This window comes from Babylonia areolata, chromosome 2 (genome assembly GCF_041734735.1).
Source record: "Babylonia areolata isolate BAREFJ2019XMU chromosome 2, ASM4173473v1, whole genome shotgun sequence".
NCBI classification, from domain to species: Eukaryota; Metazoa; Mollusca; class Gastropoda; order Neogastropoda; family Buccinidae; genus Babylonia; species Babylonia areolata.
This window is the reverse complement of record NC_134877.1, coordinates 20,853,511-20,877,998: the sequence shown is the minus strand read 5'-3', so window position 1 is coordinate 20,877,998 and position 24,488 is coordinate 20,853,511. Positions and strand designations below refer to the sequence as shown.

Sequence of the window (24,488 nt, the reverse complement as noted above, 5' to 3'; positions counted from 1 at the left end):
GACAGCATTAAACAGATTGCAGCTCAACATCGAGTCTGTTACTCTATTGTAATAACAGCGACTCTATATTGGTGACGTATACTGTTGACATTACTGAACGGACAGCATTAAACAGATTGCAGCTCAACATCGAGTTTGTTATTCTATTGTAATAACGGCGACTCTACGACTGGTACAGCCATCTTTTAAAGAAAACACAACTTCATGTGGATCTTTCAGTGATACAACCTTCACAGTTTGTTTTCTGTTTGGTTGCGAGAGGAAAGAACCCTCACATGACAACAACAAAGGCAACTGTCCTCCCATGATTCCAGGACTTCTGTTAACTTAGCCACTATACTATAAAAACTTTTTAAAAAAATGGAAATACACAATGTGCCACATCATTAACGGTAATTTACAACCAATCAAGCAGTGCTAATCAATTCAGCGCTTAATGATATACTTGGGCTGTAAATAAAAACTAAAAAAGGGGTTTTTGCTGTGATTCAGTTTTGTATTCACTTTCATGATTTTTGTTTACTTCCCGGCTGACCACTGAGACCATGTCATGGATAAAACAAATTTTTTTGCATGTTGGCTTGTTAATCCTCTGGTCAAAACTAAAAAAAACTGAGACTGTTCTTAAGGTGTCATATATTATATATTTTTACACACTCTTGTTAGTAAATCCCAAGATTACCCCCCCACCCCCCCTCTCTCTCTATATATATATATACATACATACATATATCTACGTATCTATATTTCAGGAGTACAGGCATTCTCATCTCTGGTCATGTCAATCAAAATCAGCATAGAAAATTCATTATCTTACAGATATCTGATCAGAAAGCTGGTAACAGCCAAAACCACTTTCTAGCTTAAGTTGGGTAATACCACTGTAAGTCAGCGATCAAATCTGACTATTTAACAAGTACATGGTCAAAAGTTTCATAAAAACACTTCATGTCAATGTTACATATACCGTAAAGTACCGAGTATAAGCCCACCCCTCCTCTGCACGAATTTCGGACAAAAGTGGGGGGTGGGCTTATACTCGGTACTTGACCCTATGCACGAACATATTCTTCATTGCAATGGAGACATGATTCATATAATGATACCATCTGGTATGTAAAGTGTTATGTTTGTTCAAACTAAAGCAAATGTGAAGCAACATGAAGATATTTTGTGTATTATAAAATTGTTAAACTCGCAGACAGACATACGTAAGGCTTACACACCATCACTCGTAAATGAACACATTGAAAGCATGTCTATTCAACAAAAACGGCTTTTATTCAAAAACAACTTGAAAAACTTGAACTTGAACTTGAAACGTGAACTTGAAAAACAAAACAGCTTGAAACTTGAAACTTTCAACAACAATCGTCAACTGTCTACATTTCTTCATCAGAGTCTGAAGCAGGTGATTCTTCATCACTAGTCAGACTGGCGTCGCTTGCGCTCTCCTCGGCAGCAGCAGCAGCAGTGGCGTCACCGTCGTGAGGAAGTGCCACCCCGATCTCCTCTGGGAACCACTCCAGTGTCTGATCGTCCTCGCTGCCGTCCAGGGCATTGGACACACCGCACCTGAGGAAGGCCTTGGTGATGACGTCACGTCCAACGCCGTCCCAGGCTCTCCCCACCCAGTTGACGACGTCCTGGCGGGTGGGCTGCCTCAGGTTGCCTGCAGCAGTGGGGGGTCTGGGCTCTGCCATCCACGTTACCCAGCTGTCGCGCACCCGATCCTGCACAATCAGAATCAGGAACCGCCATCAGATCTTCTGTTGAATGTCAAAGAGAAATTATGGAGCAACAATTGTCATTCCACTGCACAACTCCAAAAAGATGACCACACACACACACACACACACACACACACACACACCACGCACGCACGCACACACACACACACAAACCACACAGCCACGCACGCACACACGCGCGCGCGCGCACACACACACACACACACACACACATTAAAGTCTCATTTACCTTGAAAGGCTTGACGATGCTGATGTCGATGGGTTGGGCGAGGGCTGTGCAACCAGCAGGCATGAGCACAAGGTCAACATCCTGCTCGTCGAGAGCTGCTCGAACATCAGCTGCCCTGTGAGCGGCATAGTTGTCCAGCAGAAGCAGGCACCGAGTCTCTGAGGGGCCAAGCACACGCTCTGTCCAGAACAAAACTTGGTCCCGTGTCATCCAGCCATTCCGTGTCGCTGTGACGCGGACGTTGGCTGGAATCTGGAGATGCTGGCGGACACGGCGAGGAATCTCTCCAGTGCGTTCTTTGAAGATCAGAAACGCTGGCAGTTTGCTGCCGTCAGCAGCAGCACAGAGGGCGGCTGTAAAACCCCTCTTCTCTGCTTTCGTTGTCTTGATGCGCACCCGCTTTGATCCTTTGATCTCATTTGTGCGGTTGGGTGGCATGTCAAACCTGACCATTGTTTGGTCCATGTTTAGCATTTGTCCTAATGCGTACATGTGGTGGTGACGAAGTCGCAGGATGTTTCTTCTGAAGTGTAGGAGCTGCTCCTCAAAATCTGCCGGCACCTTCTGGTTACTGGACGTACAGAGGCGACTGGATACATGGTGCCGTTTTTTCCACCTTTGTAGCCACATGTTTGACGCATCAAAGTCTTGAAGGTTCAGACCCGCCCCTATCTCTCGCGCTTTTCTCTGCAAGTCTTTATTTCTAACAACTCGCCCTTCGCTTCTTTCTTCTTGTAGAAACTCAAAAAGTCTCACCTCCAACTCCTCCGACTTCACAGTCCGACCAGGGTGCAGTTTCAACTTTCGCTTTTCTCTGCCAGTTTCATGCTGCAGAAGGACATCTCTGTTAGCTCGCCACATCCTAATTTGTTTTCTGTCCACACCAAACTCTTCTGCCGTGGCACTGACATTCCCGAGTCTGTCAAGGCGCTCTAGAGCAGTCAACTTGAATTCTACTGTGTAAGATTTTCGCTTCGGCATTTTCTTGGAAACAAGCGCCATAAGCAAAGGGAAACAACTCTGACACGACATTCTTCGGCATTCCTTTTTTCTCTCCCTGTTCTCGATTTTTTTGGGTTTTTTTGTTTGTTTTTTTTAGCCATGCAAAAGTGGGGGGTGGGCGTTTACTCGGTACTTCACTCTTTGCACGGATTTTGCTCCAAAGTGGGGGGTGGGCGTTTACAATGTTATGGGCTTATACTCGGTACTTTACGGTACACACCACAGTCTACCTAGCAAACTGCACACACACACACACACACACACACACACACACACACACAATGCATATGTTCATAAGAAAATACATTCAAACATAAATATATCACATGTACATACCTACCCGCCTTCCCACACATGCACACACACACACACACACACACACACAATGCATACATACATAAAAACATACATTCAAACATAAGTATATATGTACTTACCTGCTCCCCTTCCCACACATGCACACACACACACACACACACACACAAATTCGAACATACATGCATGTATGTGTACAAATACATAGCCATGCATATTACATATATATACAGAAGTATACAGTGTTTGGATGGCCATGCTACAACAAAACTTACTGCTGTCCTTCCAGAAGAGGTAAGTTTTTTGGGTCACATTTAAAAGAAGCAAGGGAGTCCAAGTGTAGGAGGTAGTCTGGAGTCTGTTCCACATTTTTACGCTTGAAAAGACAAAAAAAAATATCTATGTCCGAAGGTCTTAGTTCTGATGTGACATCAGGGCTTTTTACAGTTTGTTTGCTTAGAGAGTCCACAGGACTCCCACTCAGGTATTTTAGGGAGTCCTCATGTGGTTCTAGGGAGTCCGATCAGTCGCAGAGCAAGAAACTATTCTTTCACCCAAACACACCATGCACAGCCTTTCAATCAGTTCACACGCACACACAAACACACACTGAATGAGTGAAAGAGAGAAGACACACTCGCACACACTCACAAACTCTCTGAGCTCAAGAGAGAGAGACACACACATGCACACGCACAGAGAAAGATAGATACACATGCTCACACACACACACACAAGAGAGAGAGAGAGAGAGAGAGAGATACACATACATACACACACATCACACATACAGACACACACACCACTCACTCCCCCTCACAGACAGACAGATAGACAGACGGATATGCACACAGTGAGTGAGAGTTAAAGATTTAAACGAGTGAACCACTGAAAATGAAAAGCTGTACAAGGACGATTTTTGAAAGTTTGTTGATCCTGTCACAAACGCATTTATTACATGACCTGGTTGCGAATTTCACATAAGTTGAAGTTCTGCACTTCGTTACATGTGCGTCTTCGCCGTACTTCAGCCATTTGATTTCTTACTCCCTTGAACGCTGACAAGTGTGTCTTTTCTTTTTCAATTGTCTGTCCCCTTTTGAAGCTGGCTGATTAGTGTCAGCTAATTAATCCGCCTTTTCGTCTTATTTGCATTTTGGAATGTCAAGCCATGGTTAGCAGAGGCATTCTGATTTAAACTGTATCATAGAATATTCAACAAGCCTCACTGTGAGCTTATCGGAAATGGGCAACAATTTTCTGTAAAGAGAGATTAGATGAAAATATTGAACTCTGCAGCAGTCGCTGATTTTGTAAAGATAAGATGCCGACCGAAAACTAGTGAAACGAGAAGCAAGCGCTGTTGTTTCACCATGATCATTCACATTTCGACTGACACTGATTTTATAGTGCATCCCGCAGACTCCCTTGCCGAACCTGTAGTGCATCCTCTCCCATTTTAGAGAGTGAGGGATGCAAATATGTGATTTAACCCTTTCACCACCATGGTCGCATTTCGGCACCAGCTAGGTAAAGCACCCATGTCACTGAAATGCAACCAGATGATGGGCCTTTTGTGCATTAACAAATGCTCTTAATTTTCAGTGGTAGGATTGGCCATTTTTTCTACACATCTCAGGGGAATCCCCAGCTATTCTTAGATACCATCTTTTCTGTGGTTCCTGCACAAGGTTAATCTGCACTCTAAACTGACTGGCAGTGAAAGGGTTAACAGAAGCCCTAGAGGTATCCTGATAAGTTGAGTATCAGAAGAAGAGTGGAGCTGGCAGGACAGAGTACTGATATGGAGGAGTTCAGAAAGATACTTTGGTCCTGAACTTTTACTACAGAAAAAAGTCAGTGGATAGCTAGTTGTCAATTCAATCAGGAACAGGCAGCCAGTGGAGAGACTCAAGGACTCTTGAGAGAACAAAATATTTAGCAGTTGGGAATGCTTATAAATACCTGAGGTGTTTCCAGTCAGCATGAAATGTCCACATATGTGCTAAAAATCATATCACTCTGTCTATCCAAATCAAGTCTACAAACTGTCTGTCATCCTACAACATGGAAGTAAATGAAAAAAAAACCTCAACCAAAATAAACAAAAAAAAGGAAACATACTGAGTATCCAGTCCTTTTTCATGCCGATGGCGAAGCACTTCCTCAGCCGACAGCCAGAGCAGAACTTACGTGTGTGGGGGTCCAGCTTACAGTTGCCATCAAAGCTGCAGGAGAAGCTCTGAAACCAACGACACAAGTCCCATGCCACATCAACAATCTTCATCTGTCTAAAGTTCTCACATCTTTTGGCACAAGTACTGGTTTTGGATTTCTTATAAAGAAACAATATAGCACAGATATAACAGAAGCCCTGTAAAGAAGCATATTAACATGTTCAGCAAGGCTGTGATGGAAGCTTCTAAAAGTGACAAGCTAAGGAAGTTGTAGAGGTACATTTTAATAGCTTTAAATATATGTATATATATATATATATAACAGGTCCAGCATAAGAAGTCCCGGTTCATTGCTGTGGATGTCCATGTCAGTCTTTTACTTTTGCTTCACCAGAATATGAATGGTTCAAGGCTTGGCTTCCAATTCTTTTAAAAAAAAACAACAAAAAACAAAAAAAACTGAAAGAAAAAACAAACAAAAAATATACATAGAAACCTCCCCTCATCCATCAAATAAACAAAGCAAACAAACAAACAAAACCAAACTAAACAATGAATGTAACACACTGCTCCCAGCACTTAACGACTTATGTGCATAGTACCCATTCATACTGAAACATGTGGAGGAATATGTACACTCCGTACAAACATAGAAAAAAAAAGTAATTCCATACAATGACAATGACAATGACAGTAATACCCATTAAGAAAGGTTATTTGTAACCCACTCGATTTTTTTCCAACCCTCGTCTAATATCACTTACAGTGAAAAGACGTTAAACTAAAGAACGAAAATTATGAAAAGCAAAGGCTGACGCAACTCTACGGCATATTACCGCGTCGTCGTCAATGCCTTCACGATCAAACTCAAACGGAGTTTTGAGAGCTCAAGTATTTTGTTGAAATTAAGAGGTGAGAGGATGGATTGAATTTATGAATTTTATCTGTAGGATGATCTTGATCTAGAGAATAAATGGACTTAAATTTATGAATTTTATCTATAGGATGATCTTGATCTAGAGAATGAATGGACTTACTTGAATTTTTTTTTTTTAATTGTTATTTCAGGTTTTTTGTATTCTTATGATTTTCTTGCTGGGAGAAAATGAATGAGCTCGCCAATGGGTTGGCTCATTGACTATTATAGATCTCTGAGTATTTCTTTCATCTTCTTGTAGTAAAATTAATGTGATGGTAAGGTGACCAAGATGGAAGCAGAACAAAAGATTATTTCATCATTTATTTAGGATTTGCTTGGTATCTAAAGATCTAGAGAGACAGAAAAGTTTAGATCCAAAGGGAAGGTGAGCTAGTTAGGAATTGAAATTAATCTTGGAGTTGTAAAGGGAAGGAATTGCAAATTAACTATTGCATTAGTTGGTCTGATAATAATTGGTGATATTTATTTTAAGCTGCCTAAGGCCTATTGGTAAAATGTCCAGTGTATCTCATGTTGTATTCCTGGCATTTTGTTTGTGCCTATATCATTTGTTTCCATGCTGTTCTTGTATTATAATGAGTATAAAGAACTAAGAAACTTAGGCCAGATGTTCCAATGTGTTGTGTCCAGCTCCAGACTGGCCCACAGAATAGAAGAAAGAACTGGTGCCAGGAGGTTTTGACAGGATTTTCTAAAGACTGTGACCCTACCCCTGAAGAACTTTATGTTCTGGCGCAGAACGGAAGACGACTCAACCTGCTCACTACACGAAGTCTTCTTCCTCCACAGACTTCACCAGCCGGAGGTCGTCACCTCTTCAGCGCCCCAGTGAAAAGATGACGCTTCTTCAATTTCAGCGAAGACTTCACCCGGCCAGCTAAGTAGATGTTATAAAAAAACAAAAAACAAAAAAAAAACCAGGGAGCCACTGTCAAAGCGCCTTATACATATTCAAGAACCCGTAAATAGCTTCCTAGAGACTTTAATTGAATCTTACTAAGAAAGGAAACTCAAAAATTTCAAATCCGAAAAAAAAAACATTGGAAAGTAATCTGGGACAATTTGTGGTTGTTCGAATGAAATTGTTTGGAATGCAATTTGTTGTGCTCTTTGTTAACCAACTGGTCTAAATTCCAAATTGCTCCAAGAAAGAGAACAGAAATTGACCGAAATTGAAGATAGTAAAAACCTATCATTGTTATATATAAAAAAAAAAAGTGTTTTTTTCTCATAATTTTTGGTTTCATTAGCTGTGTGGAAGTTGGACACAACTATACACTGACACACATTACAGAACTAATAAGAAAAACATGCATCTCACAATATTTCAATACAACAACAACAACAACAAAATTAGTAGAACCATGAACAACAGAGAGAAAAAACCATAACATTATTTATCATTCTTTTATTTACTTATTGTTGTTTACACGCTACCACATGCAGAGGTAATTTCATACCACATGTAGAGGCAGTTTCAAAGGAGAAAACTTGTTTAGAACATCCTCAAATTATAAAAAAAGAAGAAGAAAAAAAAAAAAAAAAAAGGACGAAGACACAAGAATTCCTTCAACATAAAACAAGTACTGGTAGACACACAACTTGTGCCCATCCCAGTGATGATGAACTCACTGCCTAATCAATAATGTACAGTATCAGTATCAGTTGCTGAAGGAGGCGTCACTGCGTTCGGACAAATCCATACACGCTACACCACATCTGCCAAGCAGATGCCTGACCAGCAGCATAACCCAATATGCTTAGGCAGGCCTTTTTTTAAAAAAAAAAAGAAGAAAAAAAGAAGAAGAAAAAAAAGATGATAATAATAATGATAATAATAATAATAATGATGATGATAATGATAATTATTAATAATGACGATAACAATAATAATAATCATCATCATCAACATCATAATCATAATAATGATAATTATCATAACAATAATAAATAGAAATAAAATAAAAAGACAATAATGATGATAAATAAGCAAATAAATGTATAGCCGTCTAGCAATAATGTCACAGACAACAGATACAAACTGAGGCCAGAACTTTCTAGAAACAGAAGAGAGAGGGAGGAGGGGTGGGTGGGGGGCAGGAGGGGCAGACAGACAGAGACAGAGACAGAGAGAGAGGGACAGAGAGAGAGAGAGAGAAGATCAGGTCAGAAAGGAGAAGACAAGAGAAAATGAAAGAAAAGCAATGGTGAAAGAGATTTTTCTAGAAGTCAAAATTTCCTGGATATGGGGGATATCAAAATCCATGATTGACCAGCACCCCCACAGTGGACATACGGAAATTGATGTGGCTGGTAAAATGCGGATGGGGAAAGGGGGGGTCGGGATAGGGTGGATGAGGAAGAAGCAGGAGTTGTCACTCCTGTGTGGACAGCATCATTAATTCTACTTGTAAGCATGCTGTGACAGAAAAAGAAACCACACACACTGAAACAGAGACAGAGGCAGAGGCAGACTGAAAGGGGAGCAAGAGACAGGCAACAAAGAGAGACAGGCTGGCAAAAAACACAACACACGTAACACAAAACAGGTAGAGGATGTCAAGGGAGCTGAGAACCGTTTAGCAACAGCATGCTTTAGGCTAGATTCAAATCTTGTGAGGAACAGGCTAGACTAAGATTTATAGATACAGAAATGTGTCCACAATTTACCGAGGATTCGAATTAAAGAGGGCAAGATAATTTGAGTACTCCAAATCGTGGAGGTGGTTAGCCAGTCCAGGGTAGATGCCTGAAAGACTCAACAGCCAATCTACTATGTAACGCCTCAGACAGCAGTGAGGTTCGTGCTGGATGTGAAATTGTGCTTTCGGGCACAAGGGTGGACAAGCTTGTGTTAAAGCAGTTGGACGGTAACTAGGAAGCTGAATATTGAAAGGAGGAATGTTGTAGATCTCCCACATCAGGAATAGAGAGAGTTTACATGTATCTTAACGTTATCACATGAAAATATAAAGAATTGTTGCTGTTGTCAGGCGGAAGCAGATATAAATGATCATAAAGTTTATACTAGGTTGATGTGCAAGTTTTGTACTTTTTTTTATGATGGAAATGTGTAACGTGAGTGGTCATGTGATATACAATTGTACACACTGCAGGATGATAAAGGAGCCAGTGAGATGTGTGGGAGGACTTCTGGTTAAAACCCCACAGAATGAGAGGCTTGTGAGAGAGACTGGTGAGAAGAAAGGTGAAGGGATAGGTTGTGGCGTGAGGTGATGGGAGAGAGACTGAAGCGAGAAGAAAAAGTGAAGAAGGAAAGAAGACAGAGGAGCAGAGACATCTCCCTGAAGAATGTCCACAGAGACGCTTTCCCGCCTGCCAGCACCAGAAGATTCAGAAGACTGTTCATTAGCATGCATGTAAACACACACACACACACACACACACACACATGCATGCACACACACACACACACAAACACACATAAAAATTCTTCAATGAATAGAGAGAGACACGTAAGACATCCTCAAAGGACAAACAATCCAAGCTGACCACTCAGCACTTGGCATCTGTGCATGCTAGGGTGTAATGTCAACATACACCTTAGGTGATACGGGCCAGTGGATAGCTATCCAGACAAGTGGAATGGAAGCTAGGACCTACTGAACACAAAAATGACAACACCGCAATGGTAGATTCAGGCAGTCAAAAGGCAGTTTCTATGTTTTGTGTTTGTGATTCAAACTCACAGTATTTTGACAGACTGTGAACTCAGCTCTCTACTGACAGAGTTAATCTGAATAGTATTTCTATTTCTCTGCTATCATTCATGAATGGAGTGATGGCCTAGAGGTAACGCGTCTGCCTAGGAAGCAAGAGAATCTGAGTGCGCTGGTTCGAATCAAGGCTCAGCCGTAGATATTTTCTCTCCCTCCACTTGACCTTGAATGAGTGGTGGTCTGGAGACTAGTCATTCAGATCAGACGATAAACCAAGGTCCCATGTGCAGCATGCACTTAGCGCACGTAAAAGAACCCACGGCAACAAAAGGGTTGTTCCTGGCAAAATTCTGTAGAAAAATCCACTTTGATAGGAAAATCAAATAAAAACTGCACGCAGGAAAAAAATACAAAACAAGAGAGGCAAGGCCTTCAAGACTCACTTGTGATACACTTTTTAAAAAAAATCCAAGCTTTTTATGTATTGAGTATAATTTCAAAATGTAATGTTTAAGATGAGAAAGATCAGTTTAAAGCAAATTAAGTCCCCTAGCATTAATTACAGACTAATTTCCCTTCTTTACTATCTGCACCAAAACGTTTGCAAAATAAATAAAAATTTCACGCTTAGCAAAAGAAGTTCCTGTTTGAACAAAAAATGATAATAATGACTGCTCTTGTTGTTGTGTCAGAATAAGAGGTCAAAGTGCCAAGTTTAGAGAATACAAAAAATATAACAGTAAATGCAGTTTGCATATAATTAGGCTTCTTTGTTTACACAAGTGAGTCAATAAATGAAATGTTTTATGAGGGTATAGAAAAGCCATGTTACGACCATAACCCCATCTTGAAGCAAAACTGAAAAACTACTGCAGTAAATATCGGCCCTGACCTTATCCCTGAAAAACAGATGACAGAAGACGAATGAGGATGTGTCAACTTTCTAAGTGACGATGGGTAATAATACTTTATGCACTTGGCCAATACACGTGTGTAAAATAGAAATTGTCACTGAGCATTCACCATGGTCTTAGTTTTCTCCTGAAACAAGCTTTCAGGTACGACCCATAAAATTTTGGGAAGTCACTGAAGCTACTGTAAGCGGGACATTTATAAAATAAAATATAAAGTATGTCTTTATCTATAGTCTAATCAGGTTTCTGAAATTAGTGATAATACTTTAATTACACAATATTATGTTAGCCCAGTTTTTGGGATATGTCAATGAAAGTCATTTCTAGGAAAAGTTATGTTTATCAAAGTTTATCATCATGCCTAAATGAACTATGAGCATGCTGTCTACAAAGGAATAAATGATACTAGAGCGCGTGCGCACGCGCGCGCACACACACACACACACACACATGCGCGCGCATGCATGCATATTACAAACACTATACATTTTAATGTAATAGGGAGCTCAGTTTTCATTGAAATTTACAAATCAGATAAAATTCACACTCAAGCTACTGCTGGCTTATTTCACAGTGGTGCTACAAAGTGTCTGAGTTAGTGATATTTAAATCTTTTACTTAATTTTCCCAAATTGGAGAATAACAACAACAACAAAATTTAAAGATAATAATAAAAGCATTAATAATAATAAAAAGAAGAATGACAATAATAATAATACTAATAATGATTAAAAAAAAAAAAGTAGTAGTAGCAGTATAAAAATAGTAATAATAGCATTTATAAGGTGCAAACTACCCAGTGTGACCAAAGTAATTCCCATAAAACAATACATAAATACAATAGTGCATAACACTATTAATGACAGACAACAGCACATGAAGACATACAAGAAAACTTTGGATATAAAAATACACACTGCAAATATAAATAAAAAATAATAAAATATACCTTACACTCTCTCTCTCTCTCTGTCTGTCTGTCTGTCTCATGCAAGCACACAACACACTTGGTGTAGCTGAGTAGTATGACAATATCACAGGTTCTCTGTACTTATGGAGGAGCAATAACAAAAACATTTTTTGAATTTGTAAATGACTCATACACTGGTCTTATTCTCAGCCTGTCCTCTCTCAATATGTCATATGAATAGTGAAAAAAAAAAAAAAAAAAAAAAAAAAAGGAAAAAAGAAAGGGAGAAAATTTTGCCCTTCCTGTAGCCTTTGTGGACAGAGAATAAATAAAACAGGTAGTAGTGTGTACTATTCATCATGCACCTAAAAGGTTGCACAGATTAGTTGCAAAAGAGCAGATCAATATAAATGTTTAGGGATTAGAAAACTCTTCAATCCAAAGTAGACCAAAATCACTGAAATATTGATAAAAATTAAAGTTACCAGCTGGCTGTAGGGGCTCTGAATAAATTGTTAGTTATGTATGAAGCATTCACTTTTGTTGTTGTTGTTGTTGTTGTTGTTAAAGTTGCTAATAATTCTCATTCCTGACCACAAGTGGGGGAAAAAAAAGAGGATATGGGGGTGAAATGGTGGATCAGCAGATGATCAGCAAATTGAAGAAGAAAATTATAATCAATGGGAAAATCTGTGAGATAAATATGATGTAAATATTCAGAATTTACAATATTTCTTTTCATATTATCTATTCATTGACATCGGGTGAAGATTTTGAATTATTTGGTAAGGCAAGGAACTTAAAGGAAGGGATAAAAGCCCTCATGTGGTCTTGTGAGGTTAGCAGTACTCGAAGCAATATGAAATCAAATGAAAATTTGTAAAATTCCTAAAATACCTAAAACTGAGCATCATCCTGACATCATCAGTTTTAACCAAAGAGACCCTTAGTACTAGCAGTAATAATTTCAGATACCAACACCTTTAATTTCATTTAGTCCACTTGACAATTATATGCCATTTCAGGACTGATTAATAATCATGTTATATCATTTGACTGTATTCATGAGAATATTGATACTTCATTAATAACATATATAAATTATGCACATGGTTAATTATTGCTCTCTTTCTCTGCCACATAGTTTACATATATACACAACTGAAGCACTATCATGACTTTCAAGATGCATACTTTTCAGAGCCCTCAAACACAAAATTTATCTTTTGAATCAAATTGTGCTTTGATTTTGCCATTGATTTACAGATCTACAATTTTCTTCTGTGTGTGTGTGTGTGTGTGTGTGTGTGCACGCAATTTATAACTTGGCACACGCGTTTTTTTTTGTTTTTTTTTTGTGTGTACGTGTGTGTGCACGTTCACGTGTGTGTGCGCGCGCGCACGCGCGCGCTTGTGTGTGTTGGCACAAAACATTGTCAGTGTTGTGAAAGACAGTTAGCAGAAGCCAGAAGTTTGGCACCAAGGGGAGGTTACTCCTACCAGCAAGGGAGGGGCGCTGTAAACACTAGCAGGTGTTGTGGTCAGTCCGACGTATGAGAAACTCTGTGCAGTGTACACTCGACCTTCGAGCAGACAACAACTGACCACACGCAGCTCTCAGAAGAAGCCCAGCTACAATTTCCCGCCAGTGCCTGACCAGTGACTCATCATGGCAGCCATTTTGAACTTCAACCAACTTTGTAAACAAAAACAAGTCTGGAACGCCCACACCCTCCCACTACGAGGACGACAACACCCACAGACAGGCCAGCCCACCAGTATCGACCATCCTGCCCAAAAAACGAGAAGCAAAACGGTCAGTAGCCATTGATAATTGTCCCTCTAAAGTGTATTGCCCGATGATAGGCCATTTTGACAAATTGTTAGGGTAGTGACACTTTATCAGCTTCACATGCTTCAGTGTTGTTCACGGACGAACTCGACATCAATTCTGCCTCAGTCAGACAACACAGGCCCGGTAGTGGCATATTTAAGAACACTGTTTTTACTCTCCCGGAATAAACGTAATGGAATGAAACTAGACTGTTCAAGTTTTATAATTTTCATTGCTTTGCCTTCAGGGGTTTCAGCAAGCACGAGATATATATTTCGTCACTGAAGACCACACTTCATATCGTCTATGCAAGCTGCCGAAGAAACTTGTGAAGGATGAATGATCTCCAAAGCTTTATTTCAGTTTCCTAAAGCATTTCTTCAATATTCCAACGTCTCAGACACAATGCCATAGCAAAACAAATAAGTTAAAAAGTGGACTGACGCAGTCCTTCCACAATAGTAACTGTTGTAAACAGGAAGACCACTGCATACGCTACGCTCAGCCATTTCCGATTCAGGCGTTTGAGGATAATGTTGTTTGGGAGCGTGAAGTTGTCAATAGGAATAGTATATAAGGTTGGCAAACTTGGTTATATTTACTGATTTGACATGCAACTGTAGGTCTGTAAGTGTTTGATTTTAAATCACTGTCATGTTTCCAAAGTAAATCAGAGGTTGCCTTCAAATTTCAAAATTTCTAACAATGTAAGCTATACTTTGATCTCAGCATCCACATTCAAGACCATCTCTGGTGTAAAACTATCCTGGGGTTCCAGCATCTAAACCATTCTAAATCTTAACCACAAATGCTACCAAAATTTCCTCACCCAAAATTATATTCTGAACATGGAATTGGTTTCAGATGAATAAAATTTTACATCTGTGAGAGAGCAAATAAAGACTAGATTCCAAGTTAGTGACGAAGTTGCTGACACCAACCTTGGATTTGTTGGCATTGCGTCTGAAGAAGGCCTTGCAGGATTCACAGGTGATGGCATCAAAGTTGTAGCCCAGGGCCTTGTCGCTGCACACCCCGCAGTACAGCTGAGTGCCGTCCCTGGGCTTGGGTCGCCGCTTCTGCTCCTTTTTGGCATTGGCCTTGACCTCATTCTTCTCCTCACTGCCCATGTCTTGAGGCAACTGCAAGGAAATACAGCCACATTTGAAGGGTCCATGTGTGACCATGTCCTTGTGGAGTCACTCCACTACTCAAAGACACTTGTACGATAAAAGTTAAAGGAATACCAACTTCTGCACAGATTCACTTACGTACTCATCCATCCACTTATAACCTAAAGAAAATATCTTTCTATCTCAAAACACACACACACACACACACACACACACACACACACACACACACACACAGTGCACATACATGCATGCACACACACACACACACACACACACACACACACACAGAGTGCACATACATGCATGCACACACACACATGCACACACTGTCCAATCTTTTAGACATCTCAAGCTTTTCACATTCAAAATTGCAGGAAAAGAAAATTTCCCTCCTTCATCAAGAAATTCACAAAACAAAACAAAATTACAAAAGAAATTGATTAAGTTCATATAGGGTTCTAATCTCTTTCCAACAACCTACATATATTTTGTATAAACTCCCTTCTATCAATTTCTCATCTCTCACTGGCACTGGCCCTAGATATCTGATATTTTTTGTCAGTACAAATTACAACACATCTCAAATTTTCTATGCTCTTACTGATAATCAGATTCTCTTTGTTCCATCTGTCGAACATTATCCTTTGATCAACATACTCCTTCCTTCCAGGGTCCAACTGTCTGGAATAGCCTGCCATTTAACATTAAACACTCAACTTCCACAGCCTCTGTCAATCTTCTCTGAAGACTCATCTGTTTAAGCAGTACTGATAATTATCTCCATCCATCATAGTTTGAAACTGCATCCTATCCAGTGTGTGCGTGTGTGCATGCGTGCATGCATGTCTGCGTGAGTATTGGTGAGTTTGAGGAGCTGTGACATGATGTCTGTTTGAAGTGTGTGTAAACTGATTTATTCTATCATTTGATCATTTATCAAAACAAGTCCTTATAAAGTACATAAAGCACTTTGAGCTCTATTTGAGAAAAAGCACTGAATAAGTGTTCATATTATTATTATTATTATCATCATCATCATCATTATTACTATTATCATTGTTATCATTGTTATCATTATGACATATACAATGTTTTTCAAGCATATTCAGGGTGCTACAGAAATTTGAGCACCTCCAACACCACCAGTCAGGACAGCTGTGGCCCAGAATCTTTCCCAGTTATTTTGTTCCATGAGAAGCCTCACACATGCAGAGGCCAAAATTTGCTGCAACCCAGAGCCTGAATAGTTTGATGAGTTACTCAATACAGCGACCTGTTTCTACACACCCCATTCAACCTGTTGCAGTCTGAAACTTTTCTTTTGATCACAAGTGTGCCACAGATATCTGTCAAAGGTTGTGGACGTTTATTCCAACTGGAATTCAGCACACTTTGATCCACTGCAAAACAATGCACTGCTAGCTCCCGGCAAGCATGTAAAGTGAAAACAAGCCTGTACATGTACCAAAACTGTGCCTGCCTTGACAGAGTGAGGGTGCAACAAACACAAGTTATTTTTCCATCCAAACATAAAATTATTTTCATGTCTGAATGTATGCATATATATATATATGTATTTCTGTCCAATGTTTTTAAGACATGGGGCAGCAAGGAGGAGGTGGAAGTGGGAATAAATCAATGAATAAATGAATCATTTTTATTTTCCACAAGTAACGGGTTAAGCAGACACACTCTTTTTCATCCAGCCATTAAAAACAAATATTTAAAAAAAAGAAAAAAGAAAAATAGAATGGAAGGGAAAGGAGAAGTGAGCAAACAAGAGAAATTGCAAAGGAGAAAAAATAATAATGATGAGATGAAAAAATGAAGGGGGAGAGAGACAGACAGACAAATAAGTCTAGCAGAAAAACAGACAGACAGATTGAGAGGGGAGAATAAGGAGGCGCCAGAGGAGGGAAGAAGATATATATTTATATTTGAATCTTTGTTCAGGAAGCACAACACTTGAGAGCACACACACACACACACACACACACACACACACACACACACAGAGTCAAATTGAATCAGATCTGTTCACAGCAAGACCACTGCAATTTAAATCCCTTCCATCATCCATCAGCACCAGCATCTGCCTCACAAAGAAAACAGCCACTGTGACTGAATTACCCACAACAGCACAGGACCATGGGAGGACAAACAACTGAAAACTTACTTTTCCCGGAAAATAAAAAAAACAGTCACACACACACACACACACACACACACACTACAACCTTTAGTATCTTTTCTCCATTTCTTCAAAACTGAAAGGACCAGAATGTCTCTATGTCTAGCAAACACCCCAGCTATACATATTAACACATCTGAAAATGTGTACATCACACAGATGCTTTAAAATCTAAAATTATAAGAATATTGTGTTGTATTACTTTTCGTTATAACAGATTTCTCTGTATGAAATTCGGACTGCTCTCCTCAGGAACAGCATATCACAACAGTGCAGCACAACCCATATTTCTTTTCAGAAGTGGGTCTCTGTAATAACCAATGGTAATATAAGTTCAATTAATCATGGAGGTTGGATATCAGAACCATTTGAGGTGTCATGTGGGATACGACAGGGATGCCCCTTTTCCCCGTTAGCATTTGTTTTGGCAGTTGAGCTCCTTGCCATAAAGATAAGAAATAGTTCAATATTAGGTGTCGAGGCTCCCTCTGGTTCTCCTGATGCAACCCCTCACTTAAAAGTGAAACAGCTAGCCGATGATACAACTTTATTCTTAAAAAAAAACAGAGAGGACATGCACAAATCATTAAACATCTTTAATTTGTTTCAAACTTTTTCTGGATTAAAACTGAATGTACAAAAGACGAAAGCATTAAAAACGGGTACCCAGAAAGAAGAGGATAATCTCCCATTTGCAACTGTTAACAAAATAAAAATACTGGGAATATATTTTGAAACACACAGAATGGCAACACACATAGAGGAAAATTGGATGGGTAGGATGGACCGGTTGAATAATTTAATAAAGGACTGGAATAAACGTGATCTAAGCATAGTAGGAAAAGTTGTTGTAGTTAAAACCACCTTAATAAGTCAGTTTCTATATGTCATGCAATCAGTTGGTCTTCCGCACGCAGTTTTGAACAAAGTAAATACAATATTGTTTAAATTTCTTTGGAAGAAAAGGTTTAATAATAAAAAGGCCTTTGTAAAAGTGAAAAGAAAAGTTTTAGAGGCTGAATTTGAAATGGGTGGGTTGAATATGATTAACATTATTGAATTTCAAAAATATCTGAATTTACAATGGATAGGGAAACTTTTTGAAGCCAAGGAACAGGACAAATGGTGCAACATATCAAAATGGCACTTAAATAAACTTGCCACTGATAACAATATCTTTATTAACTTCATTAACTGTAGAACAAAAGACTTACAGTGCATTAATGTTATTGATAATGAATTTTGGGAAAATGTAATGTCAACATACTTAAATTGCAAAGGTAAATGGGAGTCTTCAGATGTAAATTGCAGAAACTTTCATTCACAGATGCTCTTCAACAACTCCTTAATAAAATATAAAAATAATGTATTATTCTTTAAAAATTGGAAAGATAATGGCGTTGAGCAAATAAAAGATATGATCCATAAAAATGAAAAACGTTTGCTGTCATTAGAGGAAATAACAAATTTGATTGGTGAAAATAAAGCTAATATTTTATTTGAATACAATGCATTATTAAATGCAATCCCGAAGAACTGGAAACAGTGGATACAAAATGGAGAAAAGGAGACAGACTGCCAACCTTGTGAAGCAAAACTCTTTAACACAAAGCCAAAACAAATAAAGAAGTTGTTGGATGCAAAGAAGGAGGGCATTGTGCCCATAGCATGCAATTTCTGGCTTAGAAAGGTTGGTGTCAGATTAGACAAATCAGTTTGGTGCAGAGCCATAATTAGTACAATAGAAACTAGATTAAGAGTTCTCCATTGGAATATATTACATAATATTTACCCTACAAACATACTTCTTAATAAAATGAAAGTAGCAGAAAGCAACAAATGTTCATATTGTAAGGACACTGTGGATTATATTGAACACTTTTTCTATGATTGTCCAGAGGTAAACAAATTTTGGGGGTTCACTGAGAGAAAAATTCTAACAGAAACTAATGTCCACTTAAAACTGTCACTAACCGATGTATTATTTGGTATAAACTGTTCAAATTGCCCCAAAGATTACCATGTGTTCATCAATAACGTATTGTTAATTGGGAAAATGTGCATTAGCATTTTAAAAAAAACCACAGTCTGCCTTTTGCTTGCAATCCATATTCGAATGAGAATGTATTATAAGACAATTCAGATTTTAGAGCACATCTTTTAACGCAAAAAAGCAGAGATAATTTACTAGAAAAATATTAGGCACTTATAATATTGATGACAGATAAAGAATAATTACATATTCAATAATAATTACTAATTCAATACTAAAGTCATGCATGCATAGATACTGTCCATTAATAGAGAAACAAACAGACAATTGTGAGTGAATGAGAGTATCAAAAGGTAGAGAAACGGGAGAGAATTTATTTCATACAACTTTTAATACCACTTGCTGCGCTGTTTAAAAAAAAAATCCATGAAGGAAAAAGACGGGGAAAAGAACGGAAAGAAAGAAATGTTTAACACTGCAACTCACACCAGAGCATTAACAAATCCAGACAGAAATAACCCCCACACCCCATGAAAATGAATATTAATGGGGAAAAAATATGCGAAAAGAAAAACAGAAAGAAAAATGATTAAAGAGAGAGAGAGAGAGAGAGAGGAAATTTTTTTTTTTTTTTTTGGCTAATGAAGAAGGCCTGTGAGGCACTAAAAAAAAAAAAAAAAAGCAAAAAAAAAAAAGCAAGTGCTCCATGACCTGCAAGCAACTGAGGCCACAAAAAAAACAAACAAAAAAAAACAACAACAACAAAACCACCATATTTTGTCTTTTTTTAGGGGGTGGAGGCATGGGGGTTTGCATGCATTTTTTTTTTTTACATCTAGGTGGATTTTTCTCAACAATTTTGTCACTGTCAACCCTTTTGTCGCCTACATATGGGACCTGAACCAATGGACACATCCTAGTCAGGTGCATGACCACAAGGCCACCATTCCTCCAGTACAAAGCTGGCTGGGACAAACTGTCAATATTTTCCCTCCGCTGTGGCCAGCGACCCAGGGCCAACCTAATCCCTTCTCTCCAGAAGCTGTCAATAGTGGGCATGTCCTTACAGAAGGTGCATGCATTCGGATTGTGTATTTCAATGGCTATTCACCAGTCTACCTTGTGCCTGTCAGGGGTTGGGGGTGAGGTGTGGGTGTGCTGGATCATGATTATGTAAATCTCAATTTTCCACAAAAAACATTGTGGTCTTGAAGTTGAAAAGAAGAAAAAAAAGTTTTTGCACAACTTAAATTCAAGCCAATCAGTTTTTGATTGATTCTCTTGCTCTCCTTCTCCTTCCCTCTCAACCTCGTTTCCCTTTCCTCTCTCGAAATGATCAGGTCACCTTCCCTTTTCTGACCTCTGTCTTTCTTTCTATTTTGTCTGTCACACACACACACACACACACACACACACACACAGAATCACTTCACCATGTCCTCAGTAACTGGTTGGTCTACAGTGAGCAATGTGGCTGGGGGACTAGATTCAAAAGAATCAACTCACAAATAAAAAAGGTCAGTGCAAAACACATGACACTGGATAGCCCCCCCCCCCCCCCACCCCCCCCCCCCCCCCCCTATAAATGAGATTATACAATTAAAGGGGAAAGGGGTGTGTGTGTGTGTGTGATGTAATGAACAGGATATGGGGAAAAGTGGCTAGAGTGTTTTTCAGCTCTGTGTGTGTGCATGTGTGCATGCCCATGTTTGTATGTGTTAAGATATCTTCCAACAATTATTATATTTTTTAGTAACAAGAAGAAAAACAATCACCATATCTGCAAGTTCTTGCTTATTGGACTGTATGATAAGGAAACAAAAAAAGTTTTAGATTAAGGCTTGTGTGTCAAAAATCTATTGAACAGTGTTTTGAAAGTACTGGCGTGTATTACTTAATGACATCACAAGTAAGGATATATGCTCAGGATTGACATCTTGTTCACAAATGTCATAATGTTATGTGCCATATTATCATCCTGAACCTAGTAGAAGTCTTATGCTTGGAGCTCCATAGCTGCTTTGTGACTGACCTCAGAAGGATCAATAATTTCTGAACTGAACTTATCTGCTGCTATGCCATCGGCTCTACCCAGGTAAGCAACCTGTTGTATAAATTACCCTGTGTTTGTTCAGCGCTTTGAGCTTGGTCTCCAACCGAGGATAGGTGCTATATAAGTATCCCTATCAATCAATCAATCAATCAATATATTCCCTTTCTCTCTCTTAATTAAATGTGTGTTACAATAAACATTCAAGACATAAACACATACAATTACTTACAAAAGGAGGGGATAAATTAACACAGAAAAGCAAAAAACATATTCAATGAGAGAGAGAGAGAGAGAGAGAGAGAGAGAGAGAGAGAAAGCAAGAACAATGACTGAACTCATGATTATACCTGTCAAAACAACAGTTAATGAAAATCCTTCAAGACAGACAGTAGCTGCCTAAAGGCTAATTCCAAACACATTTCTTCCCAAAGAACAAAGCAAGCCCCTTCCCAGCCTTGTGTTGTTCCCTGAGAAAGAAAAGGATGGATCGGCAGGAAAGGGGCGGGGCTCAGGTGGATGATAGTGGAGGAAAACAGGAGGGTCTTGATTAAAGATGGGAGAAAAGCCCCATGAGTGCTGGCTGTCAGTATGCCACAGCACCATCCTTCTTCCTCTGCTTGATTAATGCTTCCATGGAGTGAGAGAGACAGAGACACAGAGACAGAGAGAGAGAGAGAGAGAGAAACTGAGGCTCATAAATATGGGTGGCACATAAGGGTCTCTTCTTCCCCATGGTTCTGACAAATTAGCACTGGCACAGGAAAGCATACAAAAATGCTTGGTGAACTCCCTGCGTCGCATAAGCAATGGCTAATCCAGTCTCTCAAGCATACTTCAGAAACATACTTGATTTTTCCTTTTCAGAAACCCTGTGGTACATGCTTGTCTTCGGTTGTTCTTCCTCAGCAGTCCAGACAGCACATTCTACAAATACTTTGTACACTATCTCTCTTCAGGGGTCTTATTTGGGGAGGTCACAGTACCCAATCTTTTCAATTGAATTTGGATTCTTTTTCACCACCTTCAATGCTTCTCTGACTGTTCTTCTGAAGTGCTGGTTTCTGTGGCTGAGAGATATTTTTCCAGTTTATCTTGTGTACAGTGTCAATGCAATAATTCCCCATTTATGTCAACAAGGACCTGTAGTTTAAGTGCTCTGATGCTCTTTGATGCCCAAAATGATTCACCAGTCTCGCCAATGTCATATCCATCATGTTGTATGATGCATTGCTAAACATCTTTCTCTGTTTCTCAACGATCCAGTCCAATTCTAGTCAGCAGGTATGACAGAATCTCCAGTAAATTCATATTAAAGTTAAGGCAAAAAACAAACAACAACAACAACAAAAAACCCCAACAACATCTGTGTGCTAAGTGCATACAGCACAGGAGACCTTAATTTATCATCTCATGCGAAAGATTGGAGGTGGACTAGATTGTAGACAGCAGATGAACTGACAACATTGCAAAATGGATGGGGAAACCATTCACAGAGACCAAGTCTTTGACACATAAGTGGCACAGCTGGAGGAATCTGGTAAACTGTTCTCCTGAGCAGCACAAGAATTTTATATCTCCTTTGAATGTTTCATGTAAAAAGACTTAGTCAATGCAAACTAAAGCCTTAGTCAAAGCAAACTAAGGCTACAGGTCTAAGAAACATATAATACAAACACCCCCTTTTTTTTTTTTTAAAGTCAAACTAAGATGATTATATATACAATAACTTTTTAGATCACATCTGTAGTCTTTTATTCAGTAACCTTCAACATCCACTGTGTCCTGGCATCAACAGGATGGAAGAGAACAGATTTTAAAAGAGCAAAAGTGTGGTGTGCCCATGCTCCAATGTACTGAACGAAGGATATGACAGACAGGCACACTGTCTTTGCCATCACGGCAAGATTAGGATTGTCCACAATTCAAAGCAATCATCATCACCATGACAGAGACTTGAATGTGGTCATAACTCAGCTTTTGAAATAGCAAGAATAGAATAAATAATGTGATACAAATGACCAAAACTACTAAAGTGAAGAAGTTAATCAAAATCATTTTATTCACTTTGATACAATATACAAAATCATATTAGGACTTCCTTCTTCCCCATTTCTTTGTCCTGATGAAGACATAACATTACAGTTTCAAACATGACAAGAATATTAAAAGTGTCTGCTTCTTATCAAATTAATCAATACACAGAAACATAACTTCTGGCTGATTTCCCAGAAACTCAGGTGCTAACATTTCCTGCCTCAAGTTGAAAGATGTACATTCAGTACTGGTGTAAAGTGGACGGGTGCATCAAACAGCTCATTTCGTTTTCAGCTCTGGGCTAATGTGACTCCAGTCAGCTTACACGACTGATCCAAATGAAAAAAAAAAAAAAAAATTACTGGAATGACTTGTTACTCAAAAGCCAGCAAGTCTACATCCTCTGTCGATCAGTGTCATTCTGTTTCCATGGTCTCGATTTCTCATAATGCTGACCATATGGTTTGAAAGGTTTTGTAAACTCTCTCTAACACACACACACACACACACACACACACACACACACACAGATATGCACACGCGCGCGCACAAACGCATGTGCACACAGCACACCAATGGGAAAAGACTGGGCGCCCTGTATTGGCAGCTGAGCGTCTTAACCATTCTGCCACCTTCCTCATGTCCGTGAGGGTGTGGGTTCGAATCCCGCTCTCGCCCTTTCTCCTAAGTTTGACTGGAAAATCAAACTGAGCGTCTAGTCTTTCGGATGAGACGATAAACCGAGGTCCCGTGTGCAGCACGCACTTGGCGCACTGAAAAAGAACCCATGGCAACGAGAGTGTTGTCCTCTGGCGAAATTACGTAAAATGAAATCCACTTTCATAGGTACACAAATATGTAAGCATGCACTCAAGGCCTGACTAAGCGCGTTGGGTTATGCTGCTGGTCAGGCATCTGCTCAACAGATGTGGTGTAGCGTGTATGGATTTGTCCGAACGCAGTGACGCCTCCTTGAGAAAGTGAAACTGAAACTGAAAACTGGGCGCCCTGAAGACAATTACAGGTGAGGCAAAGAGACGTCCACGGGCCCAAGACAGTCACTGTGGGAACGACCCATGGCTTCTCTCTGCAAACATTATCACCCGAATGCACGAAGCTCTCGTAATTACCAGCGTGCGGCGCGTATTCAGTTGCTGCCGATACGAGCCATGGAACAAAACACCCTCACCCCTCTCCCATCCATCCTGACAACACCCCCAGCTAACTCCTCACACTCCCTCCCCAACCATTGCCACGACCATCTTCCTGCACATGAAAATGAAAGAATAGGCTCCTTGTGTATTAAAAGCACTTGAAAAATCAAAGAAC

General features: G+C 39.4%; 2 protein-coding genes across 3 annotated transcripts in view; both read right to left on the bottom strand.

Moving 5' to 3' along the window:
* The window catches only part of LOC143279348 (vitamin D3 receptor B-like), a 65,278-nt gene that overhangs the window by 4,571 nt on the left and 36,219 nt on the right, over nucleotides 1-24,488 (bottom strand). For both annotated transcript variants that reach the window (XM_076583369.1, XM_076583370.1), the window contains exons 3-4: nucleotides 14,694-14,894; nucleotides 5,422-5,539 (exon numbers count right to left, since the gene is read on the bottom strand). In XM_076583369.1, coding sequence (XP_076439484.1) covers nucleotides 5,422-5,539; nucleotides 14,694-14,894 — 319 coding nt within the window. The remainder of the gene's footprint in view (nucleotides 1-5,421; nucleotides 5,540-14,693; nucleotides 14,895-24,488) is intronic.
* Nucleotides 1,179-2,052, bottom strand: LOC143279349 (uncharacterized). The gene is made up of 2 exons (XM_076583371.1): nucleotides 1,981-2,052; nucleotides 1,179-1,733 (listed from the first exon to the last, which is right to left on the bottom strand). The coding sequence occupies exons 1-2, from the start codon at nucleotides 2,041-2,043 to the stop codon at nucleotides 1,383-1,385; spliced, it is 414 nt and encodes a 137-aa protein (XP_076439486.1). The 5' UTR covers nucleotides 2,044-2,052; the 3' UTR covers nucleotides 1,179-1,382.

Excerpts from the sequence above, each read along its gene's own strand:
- LOC143279349 (XM_076583371.1), bottom strand. The coding sequence starts at position 2,043 with ATGCCTGCTGGTTGCACAGCCCTCGCCCAACCCATCGACATCAGCATC. Across the intron at positions 1,734-1,980 it reads GCATCGTCAAGCCTTTCAAG|GATCGGGTGCGCGACAGCTG; the intron begins GTAAATGAGACT and ends CTGATTGTGCAG.